This window comes from Topomyia yanbarensis, chromosome 1, assembly GCF_030247195.1.
Source record: "Topomyia yanbarensis strain Yona2022 chromosome 1, ASM3024719v1, whole genome shotgun sequence".
NCBI lineage: Eukaryota > Metazoa > Arthropoda > Insecta > Diptera > Culicidae > Topomyia > Topomyia yanbarensis.
In genome coordinates this window covers 63650991-63671908 of record NC_080670.1, presented here as the reverse complement: position 1 = coordinate 63671908, position 20918 = coordinate 63650991, and the positions used below count along the sequence as shown (strand labels likewise).

Below are 20918 nucleotides of genomic sequence, written 5' to 3'. Positions count from 1 at the left end.
TCGATGAAATCGGGTGCTTCGAGGTCGACAGATTAATTAACCGACTAAGTTGGGTTTCGTCGGTGAACAATTTTCGTCACCATATTAATCGCCAGATTTAATCAGTGTGAATCTGGTCCAGTTTTAAACTACCAACTAATCGATCGATTTAATTAGTTGAAATAGACCGATTTCAACAGATTTCGTCGGACATATTTAATCGGTTGTCGCGTCGGTAGACGTCCATGTTTAACCCCCATAGGGATGAAGATAGCGTAGTTGGTAAATCGATTGCCTTGTACGCAGCTCAACTGGGTTCAATTCCCAACCCCGCACATAGGGTTAGAGATCTTTCTAAAGAGATTTCTCTAACCCGACAAAGAGGCGAATGACCCTAAGGTTAAAACCTCTATAATCAAAATAAAAAAAAAATTAACCCCCATAAGAGTCGGTGCAATAATCGACCGATTAATTGGTGGAATAGTCGGCCGATTGTGCCGACGCAAGCCGATTTAGTCGGTGGGAAAATCGGGAGGATTTTCTATGGAGGAGTTAGCAGTTTAGCACGATGAGCTAGAACGGTGGAGTAGAGTAAGCTATGAAACGAAAGAATAGGACATAGCAACAAATATGCGTGCGACAAACTGCCTAAAAACAGCCCCTGTCAAAGAAGGCGTTTTGTACAGCGAGCACCACTACCAATAATTTTGATCGTACCTTTAAAATGCTGTATTTGGATACAAATGGGATTTTCGATTGATGTGCACCGGTGTAGTGGAGTGCGCTAGTTTTGCAGTTCCAGTGCACTCCACTACACCGGTGTCAATCAATCGAAAATCCCAAAAGTGTCGGTTTTCCTAATGATATGGCATTTAATCATTACGCAATGATTGCTAAACGTCGTTTACAATGTTTGAATATTATGCAAATCACAAAAAATAATTGTTTGGGGTTTTATAGCTATAACGCTTCATATATGTAGGTCGCTGTCAAACTCCATATGTTGGAATAGAGTTACCAGAAGGCTGGAAAAAACGATGCAAGCATTGTTACTCACACTAACGCGTTGTATTTTGACATTAAAAATGTCTTACTCCACTATCTGGGGCTAGATGTCATTCTAAAATCTAAACTATCTCCCATGTAACGAAACTATGTAAGGTTTGCACGCTTATAACTCCGATATTACTAGATGGATTTTAATCATTCATACACCAACGGATTCAGAAACACCTAACTTAAATATTGGTAATAATTTAATATCTCCCCAATAAAAGTAGACTTTTGGAAATTGGTAAAAGTAAAAAGTTCACGAAAAACGGGAAAATTACCATTCGTGAGGCAGATTTCTTTCTCAGACACAGCCGTCAAGAGAGGGCAGCTTAGTTGCTCAATGAAACACGAAAAGTCATAAATAGAAGCAACGCATGTCCGTTTAAATCAGTTGTTGCTCTTATCCCATAGGAGCAACATCGTCTCCGGGCGATGCAATAAGCACTATCGATTTTCGGTAACGTTGGCATTTGCACACACTCGCACCTAAGTGACTAAACCTTATACTGTTAGTTTATAAATAGAGGTGACGCGTACCCGTTTGAATCAGTTTTTGTTCTTATGTCGAACGGGTAAGATCATGGCTGCAGCGTCTGGGCACTACAATAAGCGGTAGACGCTATGCATTTTCGGCAGCGGTGGCCGTGTGCGGATTTTTCGGGTACCAGCACGGTGTCACAGAATGATTTGCAAAGTGGGTGGGCGGGGTGGTTTGGATTTAATTCAATACGGCGTGTGCTGCTTAAGAGTGTTGCGTTTGAAAAAATATTTATTTTTATGCATGCGTGTGCGTTGTAACTTGTTAATCCATGTTTACGGCGCTTTGTAGCTGCGTAGGGTAAAGAGCCTATTGGTTTTCATATTTCGGTTATATGTTTTTTATCAGTAAGGCATCTGACAACGTGCTTCTGTAGTTATTGCACTGTTCAGCAGCGTAGTATATTATATAGGAGAGTACACTCAGGTTTCTTTACGCGGATTTTGAAATTTACGCGGTTTTCATTAACGCGTTTTTTTAAATTTACGCGGTTTTCATTTACACGGCCTGTATCCCCTGCGTGAAAAATCCGAGTGTAATTGCATCGGAAACAATCACATTCCCAGCAGAACTTTTTGTTTTCTAATTTCAAACACTTTTGTTTCGTACTGCACACAACGGAAAATTTTAAAACAGAACTAACCGTCCCAGCAGCAGTTGAAGCAGGTGTTCTTTTTCGATTCAAATTCAAGCCATGTCTTAAGCGTTACTGGACTTAAAATTGTTTTCCCAGTTTATCCAGTCAGAATATCTGTCCTACCCTATGAATTTAAAACACAGTTCTAATTGCGTTTTAAAGTATTCAACAAATAGAACGGTTGGGTATACTAATTTAAATTTTAAAATAAATCTGTTTTAAATTATGAAACAAACCGCTGTACTGAAGATATAATTATGTCAGTCCTATTACCACATAAACACCTATATAACATAAAACGCTGCAGAATTGGTTTAATAATACAATGTTTACACTACAGAGTTATAACACGTTTTAATAATTAGCAACAAGAAAAATGTCACCAAGATAGCATAAAAACCCGTTTTAACTGGTAGTGCGAACGTTGTATAACAACGTAATTTATCAAATAATTTCATTTTTTCCACCACTAATCGATCAAGAAATACTTAAACTTTAGATTGCTTACTTAAGTTCATTAGTACATTATTGAAAATTTAAATGGAAAATGAAATTTCATATTTCATGGAGAATCTGTATATTTCCGTTGGCGGGCGTGGGCTTCCTCATCACAGCTCTCAATATGGAACTTTTCTTTTGAATATATTTTCTGGACAGACCAGCCTATTTTTACTAGATGGATCAGCCAAATAATGCCAATCACCTAGTGAGATACTTGATTAATTAATAGATTACCGTTAAAAGACCTTCAATAAATTATGTTTTGATGGGGAGGGTATATAGCAAATTGTAACATATGAAAACAGGCGAGTGAACAAGAACGTGAGTCGATATGTGTGATGGATAAAATTCATTTGCACGCTCTTGAAAAAAGCTACATTTTTAATGTCACCGTGGTCGTGTCCTGTACACAACCCTTTTTTCGACTTTGCTATAGCTGAGCTATAGCACAGAGAACAGACATATAAGCTAGAACAAACTTTCCCAAAAAACCTGTGTAAACATTTAAATGAAAATACGTTGTAAATCACCATCGCATACAGGTTCGCATGCGTGAGTCACCATTGTATCCAAATTTGCATACAAGTTCCGTATAGCGATTGCTGGCCGATCGAAGCGCCGACCAGTGGCAAGTTGCTACTTGCTGTTGTCATTTCAAAGCGACAGTTTAATTTCTTACACAAGTTGAAAACTTTACTTGTAGGTCAGTTCTCAGTGGCTATAGCTCAGTGCAGCGTGCTAGCTATCATCGAGAGTGCGAGAGCACTCGTTCATCTGTGCTCGTGTTACTTACTAACTGTAGCACATCCAACACCAGAACAAGCACAAGCTCAATGAACTTAGCTCTGACACATTGCCCGAGTTGCCTTATTCGATTAAGCGGACGAAGCTATCCAAATCTTTCCAAAAATATCTATTTTTCTTATGTAATTAATTAGTCATATCACATGAGAGTATTATCGCCAAGTATCAAAGCTTAACTCAGAATATTTATTAAGTAGAACCGGTTTGTACGGAGTTGCAACGAGTTAAGATGTAAAATTTAACGGGCGTTTAAAGATTTTGAAATTAGTATAAGTGATTGCAAGAGAAATTTCAATCTGATTAACTCGAGTAAACTCTTTGTTATAGAACACCGCTTGAACCAACGAAATAAATAAAAAAAATTTCAACGTGAAAAAAAAATTTCTTTTGCGACTTGATCAAAACTTTCGTACATTATAGTGTATCATTTCAATAACATTCTGTAATTTTTCTATGCAAAAATATCGACAAATGACTCGGTGATGAAGCTTTTTGTAGAACGTTTCTCGAAAAAACATGATTTGCGGTGTTACCTGCCATTCAAAAACTACTTAACCGATTTCTTTCAAACTTTGCATACACATTCTATGTAAAAAATAAACTCCTACGTTGAGTTTTTGAGATAAAATTGTAAGTTAACGTGTTCGATGCAACCTTTCTGTAACTTTACGTGTGTAAATTCGATTTTACCACCGTGTGACCATTCGCATATTCGCGCGGGCTCTTGAATAATCGCGCGGGCAGTGAATATCATATACTTTATTTTCGGTGTGTGGTTTACATTCAGTAACTGAGTGAGTTCCCCCGTACCACCAGAGTTCTCGACATGCCGCCATGACGCCGTGTTGTCTAGTGGATATGAGCGTTATTTTTATTGGCCCAAATGTATGCAGGGGCTTATGTTGACAAGGCCGTTTGTAGCCTCACGTTTGAGACCGCGTTTGTAAATTTGTAAGTGCTAAACGGTTCACCTAATCACCGTGGTTCTATCATGTTCGAAAGATCACAGGTGTAGGTATACGTGGATAATAACGGTCATCTGGTATTTTGTCAGCATCGGGAGTCCTGACATGGGACACTTCAAGTTTAAGGTCGCCAAGTTAAGTACTAAATTTGATCACAATATAGCTTAACCCTCCGGAAGTCGTGCTTATGGCCAACTGAACTAGCAGCCGCTGGTACCCTAGGACGATTTCGCTAGATTTTCAGAGCAGCGTGCACTCAGTGCACTAGCGCGACTGCCGGAAGGTTAACTAAAGAGATGGTAGTCGTAGCCAACGTTTCTATGTGATATAATCACTGTAATACTGGAATAGTGGAAAAGGTCCCGGACCGCGTGAAGGTACAGTACCGTGCTAAGAGAGGTCTGATGAAAAAATATCAATGCATATACAGCCTTATTCTCTATTACGACGGATCGCTTTTTCGAACGTATGTGATCTGCATTCTCAATAACGGCAGCCAAACCAAACCAAACGAGAGCCTACTTCGATAGAACCACATTAGTTCGAAAATGTGATCCGTCGAAATGCAGAATAAAGCTGATAATTTTTGCATTGTTATTTCATAGCTTCATTACATAAAATGAAATTGTTAAAAATTCTACAGTTTGCACTTAAACCGTATGTTTGGTGCTTCATGAATATACCCTTATGGTGTATATAAATGGTAAGTGCGTGAAGCAGATTATTTTCAGTATACAACTTCACAGAAAGTATCTTCTATCTTGAATAATCTTGATAACATTAGAACCACCTGTTTTTTAACAAAAACAAGCGGCACACAAACTACGAGAACTTTTTCAAAGACTAAGTTGTTTAGTTTTAGTAAAATCTTATTCTGCCCATAAAAGCATAAGAGTCCCATATGGATTTTTGTCGAAAATGAGTTATCTGTTGGAATGTATTCTGTATCACTACTGAATCACAATGCACAAATAAGATTACCAGGTTTTTTTTCGAGAAAAAAAAAGTTCCGAAAAAATACCAAAACATGGTTGTCCCATCCATAAGGCTCAATTAAAATGTAAATCTTGAACAGCGTTTTTCTCGGCTTGCTGTTTTTCAATGTGGGACTCTTATGCTTTTATGTGCAGTAATATTCCTGCTAAATATGCATTCTTAATTCGGTATAATTGAGAAATTCGTAATATTTTCTAGTGACTTGTGCGAGTGGTTCCGGTTTGAAACTTTATTGAGAGAAACAGCGTAAATATCTTGTTTTTGCATATATTTTCGAACCCCGGTTGAGGCATTATTGCATGAAAAACTTTTTATTTTGGACCAATCTAGTAGATAGTGATATATCACTTGCAGTAAGAAAGCTTCGAGATGTTTCCTCTACTTGAACGTTAGCGGTTCGATTGATTTTGCGTTTAATTTCCTTTGTGTGGTAAACTAATCGGTACAAATACATCCTTTCTTCACAAACTCTCCGCTGTCTTAAAAACGAGAACCTCTCATGTATCGATAATTTTTTTTTTCAGTTAATTTTTACTCGTTTTCATAAGTCTACTCATCAGAGTTATTCCTTTCCACTTATCTTCACAGCTAAATTCTAATAAATACACAACGCATGTGTCAGCTACTTAACTGATTTTTAGATGTAATAACAAACTGATAGATTTACTGTAGAGCTCTCTGTGTATTAGTTTCATCGATAAGATTAGCGTTTTCTTACTTTAAAGCTGTTTGCAGACATCGCTTTTAAGGTATTTTTTTTGCTTTTTTGTCGGTAGTATGGTCATAAAATATGAATTCCTAGCTTTTCATAAAGTTGTACTTTTTTGTATAACAGAGTGAGTAACAGAAGGCAACCGTTATTATGTGCCAAGTGTGCCCTCTTTGCTCTGTCTGAATCTACGTGGGAGCTCGGTTCGTTTGTTAGCGAACGAAGAGATTCTCTGCTTAATAAAGCAAAATTTCATATTTTTGTAATATTGCATTTTTCCTCTCATAATATTAAGTAGTTTTCTATAGTATAACAAATAAAACATGCCTTATCCGATGATGGGATGACTTTTATCGAGGCTAGACAACCTATTGAGTTAAAACCAACCTAGCATAAAAACCATTTTTCGTTGGTTGCGCTTTTCCTGTTAGAAAAATTATATGGGTTCACAACGATAAATAAAAGATACAGCTTGGACAGTTTTTCGAAATTGAAATTATTTTCAAGGTTATGGCTATTTACTTTTGTTTACATGAATTTGCCTCTTTGTTAGCCGAATAAAAGTGAAGATGTGTGCTTCCAACAGTTTTAAATAAATTGAAATAACCGTTACTTCTCAATCGCTTTAAAATGTCGTTAAGATTTAATATTGTAGTAATTTCATAAATCATATGTAAAAAGAAAAACATCGGTTGTCGTGCAGAACGCGTGCCTTGCGAGTGTATTGCGAACAGTGGTAAATGTTAGCGCATTTTTTAAACGACCCAAACCGAAATGAGTTACAGTACAAATATGAAACAAACAAGCAAACGAAATGACCCGTAACCGTTATTCATTAATCATAACAATTGTTAATAATTTCTGCCATTACCGTTTTTTCTGTCATGCTATACTTTAATTAGAAGAACATATCATTATGTTTAACTGATCAAAAAATGAGCAGAATCGATATTACCAATCACTAGGAGAATTCAGGTTAGCTCTATTTTGGTTTCATTTAACCGAGTGAGCTTAATTAGTTTAATAATTTATTCTATTTATAAATTTTGAAAAGATGACTGAGCTCTATATGCCTTTTAGAGAAGAGATTACAAAAGCAAATTTCACTCAAAGGGGATTTTCCGTACTTCATAAAAATTTCAAGTAATAAATAATAAATAAATAACCAATCACGAGAAATTAACCCTTAAATGCATGAAGCTCATTTTTCATTGGTACTCATTTTTCGGTATGAATGTTATTTACCTCTTGTTGAGGCTTTATATTACAGAATTCGGTATGTTGCCAAATGGCAACAGTATGCATTTAAGGGTTAAATAATATTTCTACTCATCTAAAAAAAGTAAATAATCATAACTTTGAAAATATTTTTGAGAAACGGTTCAGGTTGATTTTTTCATTTATAGTTGCAAGCCAAAAAAAATTTACAGGAAGAACTCAACCTACGAAAAATAGTTTGCACACTTGGGAGATTTTGACAAATTCTAAGCTAAACGCGACAATTTCAATCGAGAGAAAAATATATGGTATGGTATCATATATTGGTCAAATGTTCATACATATCGTGCGATCGTTACTCTTATTTGTTCTGATGTTTCAGGACAAATCAACTAACAACTCGCATTTCCATACATACGCAGTGACAATCAAAGTACAAAAATGGCAATAGTAATTAATACAAAATGAAGATTTATTTAAGTCATACATTTGTCCAACAAGAATTCATTATACCATATGTTCAACCTAAATTTTCTAAACCAGCTTGAATCATCCATGTAAGTTGTAAAGTATGTTTGTTGCTATGTGTCTAACTTGGAAAATTCAGAATGTAAACCTCAAGAATTATTCAGAGGTTCTAATTTGACAGTAAATTTTCGTCAAGTCGCTAGGTGACGTGTCTAGGGACCCATGGTGGATGATTCCAATTCGAACAGTACGTACGTACAGAAGCTGCTTTGACTGGTCTGCCTTCGCATCAATCAATATCAGTATCAGTGGTAAGTATAGGTATATGAAATTTGACAAACGGCGCATGAAGACAAAATCGAGAACTATATGACAGGAAATGTCTAATCAAAATCCGTTGGCAAAATCGACGTTCCATGCTCTAATCCATCATTAATATGAATATTGGTAGCTACAGAAAAGTTCATCTTTATTTTGCATCACGACGATTTTTTTAACGAATGTTATTTACATTCTCTATAAATCAAACAGAGATGGAAATCCAACGGTGCAACCATCCATATCAGTCGAAAGGGTTTCGCACCTAAAAGTGTGGCATTGTATTGCGAAGTTGCTAAAAATAATCTTTTTGCACGATTTTAAGTTCCTTATTTTGAACGTCATAATTTGAAAGGGTGACATTTTTTTAAATATAGTTGATATTCTCCATTTATGCTCTACGTTTGCCTTCCAAGGTTATTATTATTACTTTTAGCCGTATCCTCGTGATAGATTGTTCAACGAATAATTGTATATCAATTCTCCAATATTTTAGTTATAGCGAGATATGCAAAATTATGCAATTAGTTTGCGTACTGTCATTTTTACTTTTTTTCAATTTATTAAAAATTTGTTTGGAGCAATTATGTCATAAAATTGGATAGAAGAATGTTTGAACAAGAGCACCGTAACATTTTGACAATCAAACTAGTTGGTGTGCAACTGAATCGAGATGTAACTAAACGTACAAGGGTAACCATATTTGCTATAGAATTCAATCAATGGAAAATTTCCGAGGTAGCTTTTGTAGGTACACTTTACCTACTGTATATTTTACATTCACTATCTTCTGTTGTCGCTCGAAGCGTAGTTAGAAATAAATTTCATAAAACTTGTAAACTTCACAATGACAAAATAAAAATAATTGCTTTTGTATAAAATTCTGACCGGATACTAATAACCTAATGTCTCTTATTAGCTAGTTATTGAGAAAAAACATAACGACCTTTTAGCGTAATCCTAATTGATCTGAACCTTGTCCTACTTCGCTGGTTTAACATACATGTCGAAAAATATGATTCGTGTGTCTCGTGTAGGACCTGAACAGCACTGGGGCGTAAAATGAGTATGTTCTGAAAGTGCGCTTGCATGATATATGAAGTAAGTTGGTATGCACGGATGTATGATTGTGTTGTAGAGATCACCTAACAACCACCGAGTGCGCCTCCAGGGGAACGGCGATGAACTGTTTATCGTGACACCGATTCTAGCATTTCCACAAACAATTTGTTCATTGTGACGTTACCCTCAATGTGTACATTAGTCCAAAACTTGCGTATGATGTAATCGGCTTGGCGCAGTGATGGCAGTAACAAAAGCAATTGCTGCTGATGCGCCACCGCTTGGTTGTGCCTGAAATGAGGGATAAAAATGTTCGGAATTAATTTAAGCGACAAAACGAAAATATACTATACTGCCTATGCATGTGGGACTGTTATGCGTATCACTGCAGTACGAAATATTATTTCCAATTTAGGGTAACGTAGGGAGACTCGACCTGGGTTTCAGTGAATCTTAGACGAAGCGCTGCATAAGTACAAAATCTTACAGAAAAGTCATTGAAATATGATCAAGAAAAATGTTGTACAAATTCATGATTTTTTCGAATTTTTGGTTTACTGTTTCAAAAGTTATTATTTTCACTGCAACCGTTTTTCCCTACTTCGGGGAGATTTGACCAAGTAATGTCTTAAATTATCCTGTTATTTATTTATTTATTTATTTATTCGTTTATTTATTCATCCGTTATTGAATTTTTCGTTCTAGCTTATTTTTTGCGATTTAGTGTTTTTTCTGGTTTTCTTAGCAGTGATAACTCTGACTTTTTCCATGCTGGAGAATTTATATACAGGTCGGACTCGATTATCCGGGAATTTCAAAAAAAATCTCAACCCGGATAAACGAATCAAACTTTTTTTTTAATCTAAGCTTCATTCGCGAAAAAATTGGAAATAAAATGGTCAGGGTAAATTTTCCTACTAAGGTAAATGTAAATGTACCTATTTTAAACCTAGTCGATTTCTCAGAATTTCAAGGTGTGATTTGTATTTTCAGTTGAGTTAACAGTATTTATCAGTTATTAATAGCTATTTGTGCAAGAATTCTATGACAAACTTTTTAATAAGGTGTGTCCTTTGCAATGCAGGTCAAACTCGATCACCCGGGGTAAATCATTCGATTACTCGTATACTAGAAAAAAGTACGTAAGTAAGCTGGGGCTTGTGTTTCTTGGCACCAGTTTAATTTATGTGGTGGTGTCATATCACAGCTAGCGTTTCTTTAAACCCTCATTCCTGTTAGTAGAGTGCGCGTTGTGCCTCCAAAAAGAGAACCTTGCCTTTGTCCTTGTAGCATCATTTAGTTAACCAATGTCGTGCCGGATTATCAGGTGATCACTGCGCATGTAGTCTTCGCTAGCTCTCCCACTCATGTTTTTCACCAGCGAAGGACTACCAAAGGTTACGTAGATGATGGGTTCCCTGGCACCAGAGGTGGCAAAAAAACCGGTTGAGTACCAGTACGGTAAACGAAATCTTCACACGAGTTTTCATTTCATTTACACCGTGTGCGGTTTCACTCTTGGTTGTGTTCAAACGAGGTAAGAAAACCAAACCGAAATTTTGTTAACACAGCACCCCGGTTTGGTTTTGGTTTTCGTTTACCGATGCACGAGTATGGAATGAAATACGAAACATATGAAACGAAACCTCGGTTGTGTTGTGGTTGTGTATTCGTGTTGATGTTTATCGGGTGTGCTGGTGGTGCCAATACTTTTAATAAAAATGTAGAAAAATTTCTTTGTGATATATTATGAATCATTATATTGGTAATCGATAAATTATCTTCCGAAATCTCACTTGTACCAAAAATTGAAGTTTGCCACAATTTTAAAATCATAACTGGCTGATTTTAAATCAATACTTCATGATGATTTATTATTATTATATTAAGCAATATGAATATTTTTGGTATGGTAAACTACCAAAAAACGTCAAAAGTAAGAGTAAGCTGAATAACCTTGTTACACATCGAGATTGTGCCGATAAAATGCCGAATCATTTCTTGGAGTGCATCCTCCACGATCAAATTAATAACGCAGCCACTTCCAGTATAGTATACAGTTATTTTCCTCTCGCATGGAATCAGAAACAGTATATCGATCTCGCTCTCGCACCGCAATGGCGATCTTCTTCTACAAAGCCGTGCAGATACAACAGAAGCGGTCAGATCAAAACGTGGTGTGCGGTGGATGGTGCGTGCCAGTAAAAAAATCTCGACTAAAAATAGTTTTGCGGGACTATATTCATCCTCAGCAGATTAAAACAACCACTGAAGGTAAAAATACGGCTTATAGTCGAAAATGTGATGCTAATTGGTACTTTCATCCCTTACGAAGGCTCACACGGCCTAGATGCGGTTTTCCGCGTGCTAATCGAGCACCGAAGGATTGATGGTAATAATACGCGGCATACCTAACGATCGTCCCGTTGAGGTAATTGATGATACACCCTGTACCACACTTGTGATAACATGCCAATTACAGTTCTTCCTGCATGTCCTACCTTAGAACCGAAACATCATACGATACGGACAGCAATATTCACTTAGGTCTCGCTCAGCTCGACCTCTCAAGGTCAAAGATAAGCGACCACAACCATTGCCGCAGAGTAAATCCTAACCACACTTCCATCATCTGAAAGCACGCCGAATCGTGATAAATTCCACGCAATACCATCTAATAGTGCATCTGATAGGTTAGAGCGAAGCAATAGTTACGACAAATCATCAAAAGCCCATCATCAGGTACAGTTGATTGCCTATGTGAGTGTCCGGCAAACCTCATTAAACGAGACATAACCTCGTTAGAGGGCTCTTTTATTTGCAGTCCAGACCCCTCATCTTTACCAGAGCGAAGACGATCTCGCACCAGTAATATCCAGATAGCGGAGCGAGTGCGAAGCCGGACGGGCCACCACCACTCACTTTCGTCCACCAAATTATTCCAAAAGTCGTTATTCTACACTATTTAGAACTTCAAAATTGCACCATTTTCACGACGATTTATAATATAAAATCAAACAAAATATTCATATACGGATGACTCCAAAAGAATAAAAATGTATGTTCGCCACCAATATGATATCACAGATGGTCGAACTACATTAAAAATGAAATGAATTTCATGGTGGTTTATAGTCGAAAATTATCTTGGATTTAAAAAGGCAGTGCACACTAATATTTAATCTTGTTGTTTTCCATATAAGAACTGCGCTGATTACGACTGGCATAAATTTTGAAATCTTTTCCGTTGAAAATACCTATATTGCGTGGTGTTACAACCGATTGTTACGAAAAGTAACCGGTTCAAAATCTTGGACTTAAAAATAACAGCACGGTGTCTTTGTTGAACAAATTTATTCAAAAAAATTCGGCATCTGAAAAACTTCGGGATATGAAAGAATGAACTTTTCCTTTCATTTGAACGTAAAATTTGAATATTCTGTCGGGGGGTCTAGAACAACTTTTTAATTTAAAGTTTTTTGATTGAAAACTTAAGTTTTTTAATGAAATTAATTCGCATTTTCGCAACTAATTGATACTATAGACGTTCAAAAAATACTAAAAATGAGAATCTGATGAACAATCTCATTGTCTACAACTTCGTAGAATGCTATAAATCGATGTAAAATCACCCGAGAAAGTTATTAAAGTTATTAAAATTTAAGAAGTCGATTAACAAGGACATTCTCAGCAGAAATAATATATTTTCAGATTCCTCCGGATCTTGGGCGGAAATGACACTTTATGAACAAGGAGGTATGCAAAGGTGTTGACTAAATTGATTCGATAATCTCATACCTTTTCAAGATGTTGATTAATGTAGTAACGGATTTTATCATGCCTTTTTCATTTCTTTTCTCGCTCTAGAAGATAGCTAATGTAAACTAGAATGACCCTTCTTTCTGATCCTATCCTGCCTGGTAAAATACAATTTTCTTAAATTCAAAGCTTTATAAGTTTATGAACTAAAGTAGACAGTTCGAGTCATTGTAATAAACGACGGATTTTATTGCAACTTTGGGTTGAGAATCCTGTTTGACTTTATCAACATTAAAAGAAAGATGATTGAAAGAGAAAACTTGAAGCTTGAAGAGCTTCAAGTTTTGGATCCATGTTTGTTATCTTTTGGGGTAGATTCATTTCATCACAATTTTTAGATGCAGATCTTGGCTTATCATCAAATTTTATTTCCAAATCGAACACGCTTCACATAACCTTAGAAAAAAGAACAAAACCAAATTTCATTATTTCTTTTAAGAAGAAATTCCGGAGTCGTTACTCGTTGAACACGGATCACAACAGAAAACGAACAAGAAAACATCAGGCTGGACCATACATTCAGTAAATTCTCAAAGTAATTCAAGTCTGTTTATTGAAGATTTCCCTCATAATATGGGATAAGAGCAAAGACAACATATCAAGAAGACAGAGTTGCCAGTTCAGTTCAGGATCTGGAGACATTAACAGCAACACGTATTTCGGGTAAAGGTGATACTTTCTATATCTACCTTTATATTGAGATCGCTATCTTCGTACAATAGACAAAACTTTTTTTTTTCTCATTTACTATTGCGATTTCTGTTCAATGTACAGCGATTCCCAAAAGTTAACAAACTTGAACATAAATCTCATCGAATTATTTTTCTATCCTTCATGAAACTGTCAATCAGGATTCTCAATCGAAATCAAATCAAATGACTGAGTATCCAATCGAGTTTGATCAAATATAAAGTTAAAATTTAGGCCAAATATATCCCACAAGATGCTAATGAGCAATAAGGTTGATTCAAGACTACATCAAGCATACTCCAAAATGAGTGAAGAAATAATAAAGAAGAAACAAATATATCTGTGATAGAAAAAAAACTTTCACTTTGCTGCATTACCCAGCACCTTTCAAAAGAGTATTAATTTCATTCAAATTTTGTCTACTCTTCTCGTTATCTCCTTGCTCCTAAAATATCATTGGTGCGCATAAAACGGTGGAATCTGGAATTATGTTTTTTTTCACTTAAAGGTGGGACCAAGGAGCTTTTATTCTCAGGTGATACGATCCTCAAAATCGCCGATCAGCCATGTTGGTTCTAGAAACGACAGCTAACAACATTGTTTACTACATTCCCATGCATGTTTGCTTGAATTTCAGTATGTACACAAAGTTGTTCGTGTGCTTACTGCACGCTTACCTCACTCTTCACCTAGTTACTGCCAAAAACGAATCACCTTAGAACTCTAAGCACCTTGGGTGGGACTTTGCTAGCATTCAGGTTTTTCTGAGCACACTGTTAAAATAAGGCTTCTTAACCTATAGGCCCCATGCGAATCTAGAAGCTTTGATAAAAAATTTATAAAAATTAATAGCTTTCTCTGGCAATTTCAGATCGCGATGAAGTTTTCTACAAAGTTGTACACAATGAAATTGTCCATCAGATTCTCACTTTTGGTAATATTTAAATGTCTAAAGTACTACCTAGAGGCAAAAATGTGAACCAGTTTCATTGAAAAACCTAAGTTTTCAAACAAAAAAACTTTAAAATAAAAAGTTGTTCTGGAGCCCCCAACAGAATATTTTAATTTTACTTTCAAATGAAAGGGAAAAGTCCATTTAATCACATGCTGAAGTTTTAGCGATGCTGATTTTTTTCGAATAAAATTGTTCAACCAAACACACCGTGACAGCGCACCTTAATTATTGACTTTTTGCGGTACCAAAAAAAACGCAAGAAAAATTCGCTATCTTGTATTTAGGTACACCATGTTCAATCTTTGTATAGCAGTGGATGGCAATGTTAGACTCCCAATCAGACAAAAGAATTCCACAACAAAATATTGAAATTTTATCGCTTTAGATCGTTTTTCATCATAAAAAGTCTGCCGTATTAAACTTAGGTTTCAAAATGGCGGAAGGCAACAGTTTTTATGCTCTAGACAACTTTCCCAAACCAAAATAAATCCACATTCCACGGTTTCATACGAATACTAGCCAAAACAAGGTCGCCATTTTGAATCTGTCTCCGCCATCTTGGTTTTTAGTAAGACGGCAAACTTAAATTGTGAAACTGTAGACATCTCCCGTAATCAAACATTTCGATATTGCTCCAACAACATTGAACAATTAATCTCATTGAATTCAGTTGTCAATTCGGCAGCACTGCACATCAATTTACTGTCTCCTCTTTCAACCGATGCACCGTGTGCAGAATAAACCGCTTTTCTAAAGCCGAACCGAAACCGCTGTTGAAAATATATCAACATGAGCTGAAACTCGTGCACACATGTAAACGCCGCTGAGTGACTCGGTTGTGTTTTAGAAGACGAGCCTCGGTTGACGTTTTGATTTTGTTTACCGTGTGAACAAAATTAAAACCGCATACGGTGTGCACAATTCGTTTACACGTGTTGAGATTTTGTGAACCGAATTGGTGCATGTTCGCGCCAGTTTGGCCTTTTACCCACCTATGCGGTAAGTACTGCTGGCGCCCTATTTACATAGGATAACAACCACCTATGCTTGAGCTGCCCAAAAATTGAAATCGCCTCTAGTGACTACCGGGTTTCTTATCAGAATCTTTTTAACTCGTTCTTAATCAACTTTTTTCTACTGCGTATAGGGTTCCAAAACTATGTTAGGAATCAGAAAATATTGGCTTAAATGGCACGTTCCCCCTATGTAGTCGGGGATTTGTGCCTTGCCGTGTGTATTCATCATTTCCTGAGTGTAAGGAAAGGAGAAGGAGGTGTGGGAAAGTAGAATTGGAAGAGTGGGAGAAATGACAGCACAAAAACAAAAACAAACAGCAGGTAAGTTAATCTCACATGTAGTTCAAATCGCCTGCGAGTAAGTCTAAAGCTCTTTACCACATTGGAAAAGAAACTTTAGTATGTCTCTGAGTTTCAGTCGTCCAAACGTCTATATAAGGACGGCCGAAAACTCGAAATCGCAACTGCGCTACTGCTGGATAGTTGTATATCAGATGATATGAGGTTCCATTCACAAATTCACAAAGATCACATGAAAAAGACTCAACGCGATGAATAGTTGCCATGTGATAATTGAGTTTGCAGTGGCCGGTTAAAGACCTGGTCAGCATGCCGCAGTGGAGCTTTGAAAAATTTAGGAGATTTTTCGATATCACTGGGCACGTTTGTTCTAGAAACATCTTTGTTTGTAGATTTCTCCAATAATTACGGTGCTCGGAAGAAACCCAGGACGCATTTTTTCCCGTACTCAGCTTATCGAAATTGGCAGGGCGGACTCAGAACCAACGAAGTCAATCGCTGAACCTGCCCTGGCCAATTCGTCAGCCCATTCATTTCCAGGAATACCAGAATGTCCGGGCACCCAGACAAGGTAGATAGTGTTGACAATGCTTAGTTCTTCGATTTGGGTTCGGCACGCGATCACTAGCTTGGACCGTGATTTGTCTGACCTAAGGGCCTTGATTGCAGCCTGACTATCGGAGCAGAAGTTTATAACTTTGCCGGACAAACTTAATTGAAAGGCCGATTGTACCCCGCACATAATCGCAAAGATTTCTGCTTGGAATACAGTACAGTATCTACCTAGTGAGTGAGATTGTTCCAATCTCATTTCACGACAGTAGACACCAGCACCAGTCCGTCCCTCCATCAGCGAACTGCAGGTGTAACAGGCCACTTGCGTTTGTTGTTACCTTTCCGTATAGCCAGACAACCACTCCTCTCGAGAGGGAATCTTCACATGGAATGTCCTGTGAGCAAAACTATATGTGAGTGTAATATCGCTGGGAGCAAGAATATTTTCACCCCATTTAACCACTTGTGACCACAATCGCGTATGACTGCTAGCAAGATCAACATAGTTACTGTTCCAAAGCCCAGTAATCTGCAGTCTGTATACACATGATAATGCTTCTTGTTTAAGGTGTATGTGTAATGGTTTGATATTTAGAAGTGCAGCAGTCGGAGTCGTGATAAAAGCACCAGTCAACGCCATAAGGTCCATTCTTTGCAGGTAGTTTAGCTTTCACTGGACCGTCACCACCTCTCCCCTCTGCCACCACACAAGGCATCCGTATGACAGTATTGGACGTACAATTGTCATGTAAATCCAATAGATGTATTTAGGTTAAAGACCCCAGGTCTTTCCAAAAGTTCGTCTGCACTGCCCGAACGCCATGCATGCTTTCTTGACTCAATGTGAGCAGACCAATTCAGTTTGTAATCCAATATACCTCCAACGTATTTGACTTGATTTGCACACAGTAGCTCAGAATCAAAGAACTGCAGGGGACGAACCCCGGTTGTTATTCACTTCTTCGTGAAAAAACCATTGAAGTTTTGCTTGGGTTAACTGACAATTTAACCTGTCGACACCACTGTTCGACACCCCTTAATGCTTGTTGTATTAAGTCAAAGATTGGTCCGATGCAAAGTCCAGTAATTAGTATTTGGTAATCGTCAGCAAACCCGTAGGTTGGAAATCCAAGCTCATTGAGTTTGAAGTCTGCTAAGAATAGCCTCCGTACGAGGTGCAGTTTCGCAAGTCACAAAGCCGTCGGTGGCCAACCGCGGCTCTAGGGGAAATACAGGCAATCCAAATATATTTGCCTTTGATGGCATTAGTATGCCGTATTTGCATAACAGAACACTTCATATCACAAAGTTGGTAACGCTCATTGACACATCATTACCAATGTCCGCCGCTATTCGATATCTTAATCATAACGCGGAGGGTAGTAGCCACGTAGATGGTCACGCCTTCCTTCGAAAGGAAATTAATGGAGTATAAGCCGATACATAGGGTCCAGATGGTAGAATCACCGATCTGGCGTCAGTGATAGGCACTCGTACAGAGGCAGACGGAAAACATGAAAAAACTGATTTAGCTAATGCGAACACAGAATAATATCAGAATGGTTCGAACTCACTCTTAGATGAATCAAATCGCCTATTAGCTAAACCAACTACGTTTATGTGATTCTGTGACTCATTTTGTTTTAAAGATACCAAAACTCTACGATGAGAAAATTCTGAGATATTAAGTTTTGGATTGTCGGTGATACATTTGCAGTATTGCACAAACATTAAGTTTCAGTGATCAATTTGACTCTCCTATCTTTGAATTGTAATAACAATTTTTAACGAGATCCTAGCCGAGATTGGTTGAAAAAATTCCAATCAATATGTAAATCCCATTTGAATATTTTTGTGAATACTATTACACTAATAAAGGCCCATTGCTAAAAGGATTATTATACACTACCTTATAAGCAGCACACAGTCATTCAACGCGTACAGAATGCTGTCGCGTATCTTTTTCAACGCGCTGTAGTTGTCCAGCCGGATATCACAATTCGACAGCGACAGTGCTTTTAAAAGATAATACTCCTCCTTGGTCGCTGAGATCTTCTCCAACCGCTGAGTGATTTGAGCCAACTAAACAAGAAATATGAAAAATAATTAAATATCCTCATATCGTGACTGTCGATCACTTACATGATTGTACAAATCCAGTGCTCCACAATCTTTCGCGGTTCGCTCATCCAACCAAAAATCAGTGGCAAAATAGAGTCGACCGGAGAATGGTATCGATCGGTGAGCCAACATCAGTGTGAGTAACTCCGCCCAGCTCACTTGCAGAAGGCGCATCTGATCGTTTAACGGTAGATCAGTGAATCCTGGTATTTGTTTAGCCCAACCGATTACACCCACTAGTTCCTTATCGTAGATATCACTTAACACGCTTAGCATCTCCTGCGCATCAGCTCCCATGGGCATGCGCGAATCGGTGCCCTTGTTGTCACCGTCGTGTTCACTACTATTGCTACCATTGCTGTTCATTAGATCAAATCCGTGCCCAATTGTGAGTGGATCTGGCTCAAATGACGATAATACTTCAAGAATTTTGATGTCCTCCAACGATTGGGGCGTGTACTGAAGATTCGACTGCGTCAGCTGTAACTGGTAAGGATTGGCGCAAGGATTTCGCCGATACTTCTGTCTACCTCCCCGTACCCTGTCCAAACGTACACCCTCCTTCAACATACCCATCAAAAGACACTTGCGGAAGCGACAGGCCTGACATGCTTTCCTTCGTCGCTTGTTAATCTCACAGTCGTTGCTGGCCGGACAGGTATATTCAATGTTACCTAGAAGTAGTAGAAATTCTGTGAGCATTCTATCAACATTGCCACATTTTAAATGTGCTTACCCTGAATAGTCCGTTTGAAAAATGCTTTACATGCCTCACAGCTTGCCACACCGTAATGGAAACCGCTGGCAATGTCTCCACAAACCAAACACAGCCGCCGGGGAATTTCTTCCTTGATCGTATCCTGGTTCGTACTGTCACTTCCGAAATCTCCGATCGCTGAGGTAGTCGAACTGCAAAACTGCCGATCCGGCGAACCGGGCGAATGTGGACCACCGCGACCGTTTCCACCACTTCGACCACCGTGCAGTTCTGTCAACTGGGTGATGTCATTATTGCTGCTGCATTTGTATTCCATCTGAAAGTAAAACAATCGAGAAATACTTACTTTCATATGTTACCCATTAATTCTTTGCAAAATATGCTAGTCAAAACCGCCGGTGGATGAGTGGAAAGTTTTAAAGTGTCGCCGCAATAATCGATAGGGAAGGTAGACAAAGAGAGTTTCTCATTGTTAGATACGTCTATTTGAAAAAGTACTCCAGAAATGAAACCAGAATCATCCTAGTCAAACCAGAGTCAGTATCAGTTGTTTTATTTGAACCAGAACTAAGATTGAATTTCTTGCTTGTTTGACTAAACCGTAGAATGCAGTATGCTGCTGCATAGCAGGTCTTATTAAAATATGTTTAACGTGTCGTAAATGCGGTTTTAGTTATGTTTCGCGAAAAAATATTCGGGGATATGGTTTTCCGGGAAATGGTACTCCAGGAAACGGTATTTCGGGAAAGATCGTACAACCATCTATTTTGAACGCTTTTCGGATTGGAATCTTCTAAACATTTACGAGCGTTAATCTATGGAAGATTCCATGAAGTGCACGTTTCTGCAATGTACTTCAACCAGTTTCAAACAATTGCGTTACCTTTGTGCTTTGCGATCCACTGTAGAGGAGATTACTCTGGGATAAGCTGCCTACTGATGACGGTGATGGACTGCAACAGGAGGTCTCGATTAGTTCCTGCTTGATTCGAGCCGGCGTTCCATCGCCTGCCATCATGGAGACCTGTAATAAAGCAAGGAAGAGACGAATTAACTACACTGCAGGTCGTAAATTAATTTTTTTAGTTTAAAATGCATAATGGGATAAAACATTTTAGCAATACTGGTTGAATAAGATAATCGTTACCGTGTTGACGATATTTGCTCGAACGAACGAGAATCACAACTAAATTCGGAAGAAAATTCTTCCTTCCAATATTGGTTATAAGTTAATGTTAACTTGAGCACCAGGGACTCATTTTACCCCGTTCCTCCTTCTATTAGCACGAAAAAATCAAAAGAAACCCATCAGCCAAATCGTTCGTAATTAATTACATCTTTGATTCGCTTGATTCGCACTCCCACTGGTCATCGCTAATTTATTCTTATTCTTATTGCGAAGGCGCGTTCTCCGAAGCCGGTTGGATGCACAATTGATTGATGTGATCCTCAGAGCTGCATATTGTATTGCGACAAGCCCCGTGCCAATATACGAA

General features: G+C 37.8%; 1 protein-coding gene and 1 long non-coding RNA gene across 5 annotated transcripts in view; one reads left to right on the top strand and one right to left on the bottom strand.

Moving 5' to 3' along the window:
* Positions 1 to 5845: 5845 nt before the first annotated feature.
* The window catches only part of LOC131677800 (steroid hormone receptor ERR2), a 115988-nt gene continuing 100915 nt past the window's right edge, over positions 5846 to 20918 (bottom strand). For all 4 annotated transcript variants that reach the window (XM_058957846.1, XM_058957847.1, XM_058957848.1 and 1 more), the window contains 5 exons: positions 20306 to 20446; positions 19441 to 19738; positions 18726 to 19378; positions 18493 to 18665; positions 5846 to 9539 (listed from right to left, as the gene is read on the bottom strand). In XM_058957846.1, coding sequence (XP_058813829.1) covers positions 9377 to 9539; positions 18493 to 18665; positions 18726 to 19378; positions 19441 to 19738; positions 20306 to 20440 — 1422 coding nt within the window. In that variant the 5' untranslated portion in view covers positions 20441 to 20446 and the 3' untranslated portion in view covers positions 5846 to 9376. The remainder of the gene's footprint in view (positions 9540 to 18492; positions 18666 to 18725; positions 19379 to 19440; positions 19739 to 20305; positions 20447 to 20918) is intronic.
* On the top strand, positions 11391 to 13025 carry LOC131677802 (uncharacterized). Its single transcript, XR_009303426.1, has 4 exons — positions 11391 to 11522; positions 11584 to 11679; positions 11731 to 11990; positions 12054 to 13025. It is a non-coding gene; the product is annotated as an uncharacterized LOC131677802 (long non-coding RNA).